Below are 13837 nucleotides of genomic sequence, written 5' to 3'. Positions count from 1 at the left end.
AATCCTACTTCCCTATATTCTATAAGTCCACTTTAACCACTAAATAACATCTTCAAATTTGCCTTTTGTCTAACTAGCAGTTAAATACCTACAGATATCAATTTTACAATAATATGAATTAAGAAAAAAAAAAAAAAAAAAGGTATTTTTTCTATTAATTCTGTTCCACCTCTGATTTTCACTTCTAACATTGTTCCTTTTTCTATGCTGCAGAAAAAGGATGTACTCTCAACATATCTACACAATTAAACAACTTGCCAAAGATTATTAAATTTAATTTACAAGGAAACTCATTTTGGGAAAATAATGGCACACAGTTAACCCCTATCAATTTTTATTCCTATAATTATAGTCCAACTTTAAAGATTTCCTACTGCGTTCTAATGTTCCAGTGTTTGGATATTGATTATAAATATGCTGTAGGTGGGCAGTATTATTACCTCTCAGCCTCAGTTTTCTGCTGTCCTTGGATGATTTCAATCTGAGCGGATATTTGTCAAAGCAGCCGGCAGCAAAGACGACGGCACAAATGTTCCCCGGCAGACAAATGTCACGACAAGTGGTGTAAAACTGTCATTACAGTGATTTATTATAATGAACCATGAAAATAGCCAACCAGTGCAGTGTCTGTGAGTCTCTCCCCTCCACACAAACGTACACTCACACACACAAATGATTTAAAAAAAAAGAAAAAAAAAGAAAAAAAAAAAAAAAAAAAAAAAAGACCAAGTTGAATAGTTGAGGATGGGAGGGTGGAGGGGGTTAGAATAAAATAAAAATAATGCTACAGTCACAGAAACATTCAGCTTTGCCAAGAAGAGTGTTTGTATTTACAACAATATTTAAAAAAACAAAAAAAATAAACAGTATGGGAGCAAATTGTACAAGCATAGAAAAAAAAAAAAAAAAAAAAAAAAAAAAAAAAAAAGCGAATATGTACAACCTGTTCTTGGTGAAAGCTGGAGTAACCACCTATACATTAAATTACATTTTCTACAAATAACCATTGATATTCAAAAATAAACCGCTAACATCCTACCTGTGGGCCAGACCACCCAGCCTACCTCAGAAGACACTCGTTTTTACATGAAATCTCACGCACGCTTTGCTTATCTAAGCAGCCACACACACTGAAACACACTCACACACACAAACGAGTTCGGCCTCCTGTGGCAGTGAGGCAGGTTCCCCCGAAACTGGTCTTTTTTTTTTTTTTCTTTCTTCTTCTGAATCTGCAGCGGTGAACAGATATTTGTTGTCAGACAGAGGAATAAAAAAAATATTTGTCTTTTTTTCTTCTTCTCTATACAAAAAGAGCTTTCTCTGCGCTATAATGAACCACTAGATTAAAACAAATAAATGGTGTATAGAGATGACAACAGATGAGTGAGAGGAGGAAGTAAAATGTTTAACTGACAAAGGGGAAAGGAAGAGGAAGGATATAGGCTGGAATGTCCATTGATAAACAAAGTGCCTTACAACGGGAGTCCAAACAAGACACAGAACAAAGATCCTTCCTCTCCATCACAGGAAGGATATTATAAAAACAAACATGGAGGCCAGAGAGAAAAGGGCTATGAGCACCGGGGAGAATCGTCTATCTTTATTTTTATAGTCTGTCTTGAAGATTTATTTCACTGTCCTTTTTTGTTAAAATTTTATGTCTTTTTTGTTTTTCTTAAAAAGTACCCTTTTATCCCACAATCAGCTGTTTTTCCACTGGCCATGTGTACAGGTACATAGAAAACGTATCTACAGCGTATGGTACATGCCCCCTCACGATGAGTTCTCAGGGGCTGCCAGACACCGGCAGCAAGAAGGGGCGGGTCAGTGCCACCCTGTGCTCAGGTACCCCGAGCTGTGGAAGGGGGTCGAGGATGCAGGAGCTCCACGAGTCCCAGAAGGCATCTGGGAGGCAGCGGCCTGAGACTGGCCTTGTTGAGTCTGTTGGGGAGGAGGTGGGGGAGGTGGAGGCAGTCCGGTCTGCTGAAGGGGTGGGGGGTAGGAGGATGGGGGTACTGAAGAGTTCGCTGCAGCACCAGGGTGCATCAGTGCCGGCTGAAACCCCCCTAAGTTCTGATAGTGGTGGGGCTGCATTGGGGTGTTGGTAGAGGGGGCTGGAGGAGGCGGAGGAGGTGGTGGCGGAGGGGTAAGTGACAACAGGGTGCCTCCTGAAGGAGGCGGCTGCTGCTGTTGGGAGGTCTGACCCTGTGGGGGAGGAGGTGGAGGAGGTGCAGTTGTCATCATGAGCTGATGTTGCTGGATAGGAGGTGGCTGCAGGTTGACGTGTAGCAGGGTGGGGCCAGGCATCGGGTGTGGAGGCGGAGGAGGTGGCGGCGGAGGAGCAGCTGAACTCTGATAGTGCACGCTGTGGGGAAGAGTCTGTATCAGGGGCTGAGAGCCTGGAGGATAGGGCGGCGTGACAGAGGGTTTAAACCCAGGGAAAGGTCCGGCAGGTGAGGGGCTCTGGCTTGGAAAATAGGCTGTGGAAACAGGCGGTGCTGGCGGTGGTGGTGGCGGTGGCGGTGGAGTGTTCTGTGTATTATACTGCGGAAAAGCACTGGGCCCAGTCTGAGTCTGGGGCTGTGGTTGGTTCTGAGTTTGGGCAGAGAACAGCGCCCTCTGGCTGCGATAGGGCGAACCCTGAACCTGAGGCTTTGGAGAGTGGAGGAGGGACGATCCAGGGTAGTGGACTGGTGAGGAGGGTAACGGGGTGGGGTGAAGCTTTGTCGGTGTTAGCGGGGCCGATTTGGGTCCTGTCGGCTTGCTTGTCGGCTGGCTGGTCAGATTTGGCGTCCGAGGTTGACCATCGCCATCTTCCTCCTTCGATGGCCGACCAGAAGGTTGGACAAGAGGGCCAGGAGAACAGGGCTGCAGAGGAGACGGACAAAAGTAAGCAGAGATGAGTCAAATTAATCAATTTAATCAATGAAACTTTAACAGAAAACATGACTAAAATTAATTAAATTTAATAAAATAAAAAATAAAAATAAACTGGCAATAAAACTGGTGATGATAGCCTGACGTCAACTCACTGTGTGGGTCGGGGTCTTCTGGACACTCGGAGATGCACACTCCCTCATCGAAGGCGTATCTCCACCTTCTGTCTCACCATCTAAAAAAATAAAAATAAAAATACAAAACAGATCATCATTTAAAAAAAGAAAAAAAACATGAAAAATATAAACAGCTCTGATGGAGACAGATCTGGTTGTATGACCATTCATGGATGGTTTAAAATGCTTGCAACACATTGATAGTAAAAAGCATTTCAATACAAATACATTTAATCACAAGCCACTCAAAACACACTTAAACATTCAACAAAGAATGGCACAGTTCTTTAGTTAAATCTAGATTGTTTAATTCAGGTTATGAGAAAACAAATTACTTTATTATTCCAGGATTTCCTGCACACCAGCTGCCTTCATATTGCAAAAAAATAAAATCCCAACTAATTTTACTCTTACAAAGAAACAAAGCATTCACCACCACTTCACTCACAAACAAACTAAAAAAATAAATAAATAAATAAAAAATAGGGAAATGGGGTAACTACAGTCTTCATGTACTACAGCAGCGCACCCCTCAAACTGCTACAGGTATTTTGGGTGCTGGTTCCTTGAAAAATGTCAGTAAACATGATCAACTACTATTACAAAAGGCTTAAGGGCACTTCTGTACATGCACGAGGAGTTTCTGCCCATGGTAGGCTGTAACATATAGGGTTTGCTTCTCCATCCTCACACCGTACGATTTCCGTTTTCTTACCTGTGTCTTTGTCTTTGCTGAGCAGCAGAGCTCGGTGGTAGCTGCGCTCTCGGGCCTGCTCTACAGAAGTCGACGATGTCCTGAAGTGAAACATCAATAAGAAGACTTTATGTACTAAGGTTTGCTACCATGAATGCAGAGCTTTTTTTTTTTCTGTTTACACATTTCTCTGTAGTTATCATTTTAACACATTAAAGCACACACCACTGTCCTTCTCCTCCCTCCTTCTCTCCGGTGGACTCTGCCTCCTCGTTTGTCTGTGGCTCTCTTAAAGCTGCGGTGGTGGTGTTGGAGAGAGCCGTGGAAGCAGGAGGTAGAGGAGGCTCGCTGGTGGTCTCTAGAGAGACAGAGAAGGCGTCCACAGCTAGAGGCGGCACAGTGGAAACGGGAGAGCTGCACTCGGTCTTGGAGCCGCTGCGACGGGCTTCGCGTTGACGCTTACGGTATTCTAGCAGGGAAACCTGGGAAGAAGCAGAACCACAAAAACCATTAAGTCAAACCAGTAGAGGGCAGCATTTGAAGAATAATAATTCAACCTTTGGAAGCATCAATACTTCTGGAGTCCCGCTGCCAACCTCATTTGTTTGCAATGTATTGGTACTCTCTCTGCAGATTATATAAGTAACTAGTTATTTTTTCAGACTGTTGACTAATTAACTGTTTGTTTAAACTGTCTGGGGGCAAAATGCATTTACAATCTCATTAAGGGCCATTTAGTGTTTTCAGATAGCTTCTTTTTCATCTCTATAGGTCAGTAATCTCACCTTTTTCTTCTGTGGGGGGTTCTGTGCAGAGCCTCCTCCGTCACCAGCGCTGTCCCCATTCAGCGAGCGTGAGAAGCCAAGAGAACTTCCCTCCTCAGAGCTGGGGTGAAAGAGCTGCCCTTGGCCTTCGCTAAACGAGGGCTGGGAGCCAACCAGTGACCCCGTTCCTGCTGAGGGTCCTGCTGCAGCCTCAGGCCTGAAGGGGGCTGCCAGAGGCTCCAGAGTATGGGAGGGGGTGAGGTCCCTTAAGTTTGAATTGACTGGAGAGAAGTTCAGGCCAGCTGGTGCAGTCGGGCCCCTCTCTGGGCTTTTTATCCAGCCAGAATAAGAGGAAGCACATGCTTCTGTAGACAAGGGAGCCTCACTGGTGCTTTCTACACCCCCACTATCAGGCCTGTCCTCTCCACAGTCCACCGACTCAGCAGGTGGAGGCTGTGGACTCTCTGGAACTGACACCTTGGCTTCTGACGGGAGTCCATCTGAACTAGGAACCTTGATGCAGGGAGAGGACGCCAACGAAGGAGGACGATCGGCCTGGGTGAGAAGCAAGGGATGAAAACACAACATGAACACTGATGAGGCATAACACTAAGAACATGTCTGCTTAACAGACTTAAATTGACATTATGTTTTGGATTACTGGTTTATGTTTGGATGTAGCTGGACATTTTTATTATAGAAAAACTATTACAGCAATACTACCACATTTTCAGATAGTATAATACTGGAACTGAGGGAGACTGATGGTTAAAGTCATTTCCAAATTAAATATATTAGAGGTATGATCTTACCTCCTGCACACAGGGTTTTCGGTTGACCTCTGGTGAGTTCTCCCCTGAAGATTCATTCTGTGCAACCACAAACACACTTAGCCACTTTTTCTTCCTCATGTAAACAAACATGTAACGTTTACAGGCTTATGCATAAACACAGCTTTACCTCCTGAGGGGCATTAAGCGTTGGCGTTGGGGTGCTGGGCAAGGGCTCCATGCTTGGCTCCTCTGTTCGGGGACGTGGAGGGGTGGCCATTAAGGCTGGTGTCAGCAGCGTCTCCAACTGTTCTGTCCGGGTGGGCGTGGCACAAGGGGAACCGTAGGGCGTTGAGCTCTCAGACATACAAGCGTCCAAAGGACTCAACCTTCGCTTTTTCAAAGGCGTGGGCAACTCTGCAAGATGTCAAAATGAGCATGGCATCTATGATTTAAAGTTGGCTTGATTATTTACTGTTATTAAGACTGGTTTCCTTTACCATCATTGAATAAATGCACAGTTTTCTTTGTTAGGTTTGTAGTTTAAGTGGCATTAGATTGATCTGTTCGAACCCAGACTTACCTGGTAGCGAGCAGATGCCATTATAGGGTAGGGGGCTGTCTGAGTCTCCGTTAATGGAGGGGCTGAGGGGGCCTTCACCGGGCATGAGAAGACTTGGCCGTCTGCCTGGGCTGGTGGAGCCTTCCTCCTCTAGAGCTTGCTTCAACCATCGCTGTAAAAACAGAGCCATTATAACAAAGAGAAAGAGTGCACAGGAGACATTCACAACAGTTTCAAACATCTAGTGGCAGGTATATCTACTTAATATTGTAATAAAAATATAGAAACTAACCTAAATGGTCATGGTATTAATCAAGTTACCTAGATGGTGTGTAAAAGGAGAGAAGTTTCTAATTTCAAGCTTAAAAAAAACCAACAAAAAAAAAAAAAAAAAAAAAAAACCCCAAAAACCTCTCCTTATTCATTTAGATAGGGGCAAAATAAGTACCTATAGGTTTTAACAAGATAGCTGCTGAATGATAAATTCTGCTTCTAGACGCACTTTAGTAAAGGAGAATATAAATTCAGCAACTTATTAAAGGAAGCTTCTAAATAAAGCAGCTAAACAGTGACAGTCCTGTCCCTCGATAATATTCTGGGCGACTTCAAATGAGTTCATCCCACTGGAAACTTTTTGATGCATTCACGGAGACGGAGTTAACAAAGAATGGAAGAAATTCAAAGGCTGTGGCATTTTGGGAAAACTTAGTTATTTCCTATGTAAACAAAGATCTACTTTCCAAATCTAGCTGTTTAAGTTTTTCCTATGAGCATCAAAGAAAGGCAGGATTGCTTTTAAAAGCAGAAGTCTGTACCTTCTTGCAGGAACCAGTGGTTGGTGGCATTTCGGGTAGTTCTCGGGAACGCCGTCTCCCGGTGGGGACCCCGGGAGATGTGGGGCTGCGGTTTGCCAAGAACGGGGACAAAAAGCGGACATAGTGTTTGGGCGTGCTGTAGACCTGCTGGGAGCAGGCCAGGCCTGGCAGGGCGTTGAGCTGCGTGGCCAGCACTTCAGGGTCACTGCTTATTCTCAGTGGCCTTTCTGGGACTGGTTCTGGTGTTCGTACAGCACCACGGTCCTGCTGTTTCTCGCCTACCCACTCATTCACAAAGTGCTGTGGAAAAGAGTTTGAGAAGATGTAAAAATTCTAAAGGGTTCCTGAACATTTTTTAAAAAGCCAGAAATATGTTTCATATGCAGAATTAGACATGTGCCTGTACCTTTTTTGTTCTGAAAGTCTTGCTCCCTGTTCGGTTTCTGTCAGGTGCAGGTGAGCTGCTGTGCGGAGGACTGGTGTCGGGTGCTTGTGTGGAGATGGCCTCCGGCTCTGGCACAGTGGGTGTTTCTCCTTCAGGGGCTTCATTGGTCACAGGCTCCACAGACTCAGTTGGAGAGCTGGGAGGCAGGTCAGAACAAGTGCTGATAGTGCGAGCTCGTCGCCGCTGTTGCCCAATGTGAGTACGATTTCTTGAGAAACTTTTCCTGTTCCTCGTGCCTTTAACTTTGGCTGGCTTTAGACCTGGCTCCTCTTTTACTTCCAGAAGTGGCTATAAAAAACACATTTGAGAGTTCAATAACATCACATTTGAATACATAAATCTCTTAAAAATCTGACAATAGCTTGCTCCAAACAAAAACACAAATTTTTTATAGTACAGCTCAGAAGAAGCATTTGTGCCAACATCAATTAAAATATAAATAAAAGTAAAGTTTTTTGTTTTGTTTTTTTTGTTTTTTTTGTTTATCTGTGCTCTGACCTGGATAACAGCTGGCGAATCTGCCGTCTCTGGTGTGGCTGGAGGCTCCTCCTTAATGTCACTGCGGCCCCCAACCTCGGACTTTATGCTGCCGATTCTCTCCAGCGCCTGCTCCCGTCGTTTCTCTCTCTTCTCCATTCGGGCAAAGGCTTGCAGGATGGCCTCCATCTTCCTCTCCTCTCGTGTCTGCAGAGGGTTAGATGTGGGGCATGGAGGAGGGGCGAGGGAGAGGAAGAGAGTGCGCATAGATTAGTTCATGGAGTACTACTCCCCAGAGGTAGCGGTGCAACTGGTTAATGTGTGCTACGCAGCGAAAAGCATTTCTATCTGAGTGCAGAGTGCCATATGCAGAGCCAAGTAGAAAAAAAAAAATGTCCCTTCATTTTCACAATAAGAGCAACCAAAAGAGGAGATTGGAGTGAGAGAAAAATGTAGGAGAACAAGGTGTTTTAATTTAGCTTGTATGCAAATAAATTTCCCCAGGTCCTTATAAAGAAACCATAGCTACCTCCACCTAAAACAAAGCACTCCATCATTACTCAAAGAACACTTTTGGAAAGGAAAAAAAAAAAAAAAATTTTTGCCTGCATAGGCTAAAGTTTGCTGTAAAGACAGGACTGTTAGTACGCTTTTAACTCAGTCAATCACCACTACGAGATTGGTAGATGGGTGGGGTTGGCCATGTATGGGTCAAGTTTACCTCCTTGATTTTCAGTCCCCTCCAGCACGAAGCCGCCCCGACAGGTAGATGGGACTGCTCCGCTGGGTTGGCCTGAATGTTTAATAAAGAAACAGCCCAGTTTAGAAGAGACATGTCCCACCTAAACAAGGCTTCACTAAAAATGGACATGACTGGACTAAAGGATCTCTAATCATCTGGTGAAATTTTTCCAGCGCTAAGGTTACCTAGTAATATGCAATAACACTATGCAGGATATTTACAACTATAGAGCATCTTCAGGAATGCACTAACAATGCCAGGATGTAATTGCCCTTTTCACAGCAGTGAGAAAAACATTGGTGCCACTCCAAACCCATAGTCTAAGACCCCAAGGTCATGCAATTCCACTTGTGGCTTCTTTGGAGCTTTGGCTTCCAAAGACAAGGCGTCGACAAGTATTCAAAAATTTAGGAACAATCTCTTATAGCAGGACTCCTGCTGTAAACCAAAATCTTCACAGAATTTCCTAAGAACTAAGTTTTACAAAAACAACAACAACAAAAAAACACTACAATAAAAAGGCACAGGTCTTTTAATTCCTTCTACCAAAAGCTGGGCATTCACTACAATCACTGACCAGCAGCTTATTATACCCATCTCACAAAGAGAGTCACAGCACATCATTTGACATATTCTTAAAATCTTGATCTTTAAAGTGAGATTTAAGGTCCTGCTTGTCTGGTTGTGAATTACTGGACTTCAATCACATGTGTTTGCTTTTTGTAGGGCTGCATGCAAACAGTGGCACCAATGGCAATGATGCTGTATGTAGGCAGAATATTGATCGGTTGAAGTTTGGCTCGAGTAGTAAAGGAAACAATAGCGGAGTTCCCCACAATGAGGAAGAACAAACCGCAGTGGTAGTAAAGGGTTATTTTTAAATGTCCAGTTTCTTTGTATATTCCGACTTCTATCACAGAGGCTAAGCTAAAGGAGCCCTAACAAAAATATAAAGAAAGGGGGAGCCCATGTTAGCAATGATTTGACATTTTGACTCTTCCCACAGGCAACAGAACACCAAGGGTGAAGTGTTAGTATACATAAAATATCTAAAGAGCTGGGGTAGTAGGAAGACAACATAAACCCAGGATGCCCTTTCCACCAATAGAACTTTCAGTAAGAGCTTAAGCAGGCAAGATATTTCTCTCCCATGCAGCATCTCCACCACACAGATTTAAAAATGACCACGCACACCTACTACGCTTGTGACCGTCAGTGTGCAAATGTATGCTTCTTTGCTCGAGCAGGGTGCCCTCTTCTGCCATGTTGCATAGAAGGCAGCTTATTGGATCTCCCGTAGTCAATAAGGCCCCGGCAACAGGGCTCTACCCTCTGCAGTCACTCCCTCCATCTATCCATCCATCCATCCATCTCTCTGGCCAATTATAAGAACTGTACCTTAGCCAAAGATGAGTCAGCGATTTACACCTTGGGTCTACCATGTGAAACGGAGCTGACTGCAGGGTAATTTCCTGTGTGTGTGTGTGTGTGTGTGTGTGTGTGTGTGTTTGATCCCATCTCTCGGGGACATACGACCATTTGGCAGAGAGAGTGGTTGAACCCGTAACAGGCCATTTCAATCTCATGGCTACAATGAAGGTGAGAAGAGAGCTCTACTCAAACTGTAATACACACTGGGGGATAGTTTCAGTGTGCATAAAGACACAATACACTGGCAAGGTTGTCAACAGGCATGCGGCACTGCAGGCCTGTTCATGTTCTCACATGGTGAAGGGGCAAAAAAGAAAAAACAGGCAACAAATGAGAAAATAGGCGTAATGACAGACAAGCACAAAGCCTCAGCGCTGTGAGAAAAGGGGAAAAGTCAAAGCTGAAGGAGGGAAAGCACAGTGGGTTTGAACAAAACAGCAACAGAGGCACCGATAATAGTGGGAGCACTAGCAGTAGATGAATGGTGAAGGAGGAGGCTGGTTTTATGGAGGAGAGGTAGAAGACAGCTGCTCCTATCCAAGCCCTTAGCAGACAAATAGTTAAGTCCACACCCAGAGCAACAGGGGACAGTTTTTATTTTTGCTCTTTCTGCTGGGTGGTAGCACGGCAGCGGGGGAGGGGGGTAAGCTGTAGCCCCTAGCTTGGCACACTTACCATCTTCCTCCTCCTCTCTGCAATCTGCTCCTCTGACTCCATCTCTACTTCATTGCTAACGGAGGTTTTGTCTTCTAGATCCTCAAATAACTCAGGATCCTGTAAGAGGAGGGGAGAGCGGGGTATGGCGCTTTATCATGGCTGATCATTCAGTCTGGCTACAGACTAGAAGGAGACAGGTAAGAGTGGAGGAGAGGTGAGGTGAGGGAGAGGCTGAGGAAGAACTTTTTAAAGATACGCTTAGATAGGTGGTTGGTCTGTGCACATTACACAACTGCTAAGTGGCCTTCTTGAAAGTTATGACTTTATTAGCACCCCCTTATTAAATTATTGGTGTAGCAGCTTGAATATTGTCATGTCCATTGGGTATCATCATGATATTAAAACCTCCTATGTCTTACTGGGACAGGTCTACTCATGTTTCTGCATTTCTGAAAGCCTGAGGCAGTCCTTTCTAATTCAAATGGAACTGGTTTCTAAACCAAATATTCAAGTCACAAATAAGATTTCCCTGAATCATGAACTCTAAAATAATTTCCACAACCGATAACAAATGAGACTTTTGTTACCGTCGGCGCCTCTGCTTGTGTTACTACTGCACATCTCTGCCAGACCAGTGGAACAAAAGTGCAGTAAGATATGGTCTGTATAAGGAAAAAAAATTAGCTGGGAGGGGACAAAAGTGGATGCATAACAGGGATGATGGGAGAGGAAAAAAAACTAAAAAAGGGAGGGAACTAAACAGGATGTACAATAACAAAGAGTGACTAACAATGGAAAACACATGCACAGACCAAAATAAACCACATGCATGGACTATAAGGGTGAGTGCATTTTAACAGAATAAATCTAAATTAAGAAGTGTTAAAAAGGGTGACTGACACCAGACATGTTTTGCGCACCGTACATTAAAAAGTAATCTTGCCTGGTTGTTTGAGATGGAGAGGCGGAGAGGAGAGAGTTTTCTCTGCTTGCTGTCGCCTATGTTCTTGCCCTTCCCCTCGCCGTCCAAACCCACGTTCTGGTTCTGGGCCTGGTCGTCCCGTGCCAACTCCTTGTCCTTCCGATTCCCTCTGCGTCTGCCTCCAGAACCCAGGTTCTCTGTGGGCTCTAGGTTGTGCTTGAGCACCGGGCACTCCTGGTTCCCCTTCACACAGGCACAGTCCACCTTGTATTTACTACAAAAACAAACAAATAACCCAAAGCAAACAAACAAAAACAGGAGAAATTTAGTGAAACGATCTTGTCTTGCTAGCAAGCAATTGCCAGTTTTACTCCTTAACACTTACCAGCTGCCATAGTCAAAATCAAAACCGATTGTGATCTCTGTGCCCTTGGATATCGGCCGCAATGAGTAGATGTATAAATGTAACATGCCGTCCTCAATGACATGACGCACCTGAGGGACGTTCAGAAGAGTATTGGTAAAAAATAGCGCTTGCAACTATGGATAAGAGTTTTGGTTAATTAAGTGAAAAGAAGCAAATTATTAAGCACTTTTGAATGTTACATACTTCAGCATTGGGAGTACAAGAGCGGCGAATGAAACGTGCTTCGTTTCCAAAGCTGCGAGCGTCTACACACATCTCCAGTCCATCAAATTTTGAATAAAATAACACAAAAGGGTATGGCCTGAGGAGAAAAGCAAGGTCAAAGGATGAGTGGGATCAATGCACACAAAACACCTCAATTTAACATCTTAAATCATCTGCCATTACATTAAGAGTTAATTTATTTGACCTGCACTAAAAACGAAGTTGCACTCAATTTAGATTGAGACAAATCCAAGAGGGAAAACCCTTTTGACTCGTGACAAGCTTCCTAACCTCTTGAAGAAGTATCCGTTGGCCTCAAACTGCTGTCGAAGCATGAACTTGCCCCTGTACTCAATGATGAGGGAGTCTGGGGCCAAGTCTCGCACCGCCTTGAGGATCTTCTTGTTCTTCTGAACTTGACTCTGGGAGACACAAACCGCCTGACATAAACAAACATCTTGAATTACATGTGAACCCCAAGAGGGAAAGCTAGTGCTGCAGACTGCTAGAGACAAACAATGTGTTTGGGTGTTATCATATTTGTGTTACCAGTGGAGATTCACTCAGTGTGTATATTTGTACCTCTACAGGGGGTTTGAAAGAGGCTGGGTGCGTGTTGTATGCCAGACTCTTGCCGTCGCCTTGTTCTTTAACACGCAACAGGACCTGAACATCCTCAGTGTACTGATTACTGCTGGCCTCCTCGTAACGCTCCATCCACGTTTTGATCTTGTTCTCCCACAGAGACGGGTGCTCTGTTGGCTCCTGTTCGGGAGCTGCACCCTGAGAAAAACAGTACAAATGTGACTCACAGCTCAGATTTAACAGGAGCATTCTGGATTCTGGAAATGGTGGACGTGAGAGTGTTCTGTAAGTTTACCTTTACTCTAGAGGATTTTCTGGACCCCTCTCGAAAGGCCTTTAAGGTAATTAAATAAATTAAAAGTGTGAGGTTAATCGGCATTCCAAACAGGTGTTTGTAAAATATTAATTTTGTAAGTGAATGAGTAAACGTTGACCTTTTTAGCTCGAGCAGAGGACGCTGGAGGCTCTTTTTCACCACTCTTTTTGCGCTTTTTATCAGATTGCTTATTGCCAAGGCGTCCAGTGGTGAGGGTGATGGTGGTAGGCGTGTGCTGGAAGGTGGAGTAGAGCTCTAGCGGAACCTCATCTCCACTCTCTGTAGCACTGGTGTCCCCGTCTGAATGAGCAAGCGAGTTATTAGGAGTCAGGCAGGGAACAAAGAAAGTGACACACACAAAGATATAAAAAGCTACACCTGCTTCGGGCAAAACAAAAGCTAATCGTGTCATACTAATGGAAGACAAGGCTTGCTACATCACAAACTAAATTGCAGTTTTCTGCTTGACCTGCAGGTGTCAGTACATCCTGCTCTCAGGCAGAATTATATCTGGCTGTCCTGCAGGGGGAGGAGGCTGCACCCTGACACAGCTTACAACCTGCTTTACTCTGTAATGAGCTGGCCATTTACTGCAGCAAGGAAGCCAGTAAAAGCAGAACTGAAACATCTATCTGTGGGTTCTTGCTTCTAACGCCTCATAGTTCAGCTCTCAAAATAATCTAGTTTCTCTAGGTTTTCTTTTTGTGAATTACTGCAACTGCATTGAGATTTTTGTCAACAGAAATTTAAAAAAAAAAGTACAAGGGTAATGGGAAATGTTGGGAGCTTTATAAATGTGTTCCCTTACCAGATAAAGACTCTCTTTTACGGGTCTGCAGCAGGACGGCCCTCTCTCTATCGAGGTGTCGAGGTTGGCAGCGTTCACACAGGTAGGTCTCAGGAATGTTCTGTCTGTCAATGCCCATGCAGTCTATGTGCTGCCAGGCACTAAAGGGAAACGTTAAGGAGT

The 13837-nt window shown here is 44.3% G+C and overlaps 1 protein-coding gene across 6 annotated transcripts in view; it reads right to left on the bottom strand.

Moving 5' to 3' along the window:
* Positions 1 to 823: 823 nt before the first annotated feature.
* Positions 824 to 13837, bottom strand: part of kmt2e (lysine (K)-specific methyltransferase 2E) — a 28351-nt gene continuing 15337 nt past the window's right edge. The window contains exons 5-25 of one of the 6 annotated variants that reach the window (XM_085385915.1): positions 13676 to 13815; positions 12986 to 13167; positions 12847 to 12885; positions 12549 to 12749; positions 12258 to 12406; positions 11946 to 12063; positions 11721 to 11830; positions 11357 to 11609; positions 10432 to 10530; positions 8305 to 8376; positions 7605 to 7790; positions 7068 to 7394; positions 6662 to 6961; positions 5868 to 6018; positions 5475 to 5701; positions 5327 to 5383; positions 4536 to 5069; positions 3976 to 4232; positions 3772 to 3851; positions 3036 to 3115; positions 824 to 2871 (exon numbers count right to left, since the gene is read on the bottom strand). In XM_085385915.1, the coding sequence (XP_085242041.1) occupies positions 1828 to 2871; positions 3036 to 3115; positions 3772 to 3851; positions 3976 to 4232; positions 4536 to 5069; positions 5327 to 5383; positions 5475 to 5701; positions 5868 to 6018; positions 6662 to 6961; positions 7068 to 7394; positions 7605 to 7790; positions 8305 to 8376; positions 10432 to 10530; positions 11357 to 11609; positions 11721 to 11830; positions 11946 to 12063; positions 12258 to 12406; positions 12549 to 12749; positions 12847 to 12885; positions 12986 to 13167; positions 13676 to 13815 (4606 nt within the window). In that variant the 3' untranslated portion in view covers positions 824 to 1827. The remainder of the gene's footprint in view (positions 2872 to 3035; positions 3116 to 3771; positions 3852 to 3975; positions 4233 to 4535; positions 5070 to 5326; positions 5384 to 5474; positions 5702 to 5867; positions 6019 to 6661; positions 6962 to 7067; positions 7395 to 7604; positions 7791 to 8304; positions 8377 to 10431; positions 10531 to 11356; positions 11610 to 11720; positions 11831 to 11945; positions 12064 to 12257; positions 12407 to 12548; positions 12750 to 12846; positions 12886 to 12985; positions 13168 to 13675; positions 13816 to 13837) is intronic. The other 5 variants (XM_085385916.1, XM_085385917.1, XM_085385919.1 and 2 more) reach the window with 5 other exon arrangements.

Source organism: Rhamphochromis longiceps, linkage group LG17 (assembly GCF_057381845.1).
Source record: "Rhamphochromis longiceps isolate RC_006_pf linkage group LG17, R_longiceps_female_GT1.1, whole genome shotgun sequence".
NCBI lineage: Eukaryota > Metazoa > Chordata > Actinopteri > Cichliformes > Cichlidae > Rhamphochromis > Rhamphochromis longiceps.
This window is presented reverse-complemented; position numbering and strand designations above follow the sequence as displayed.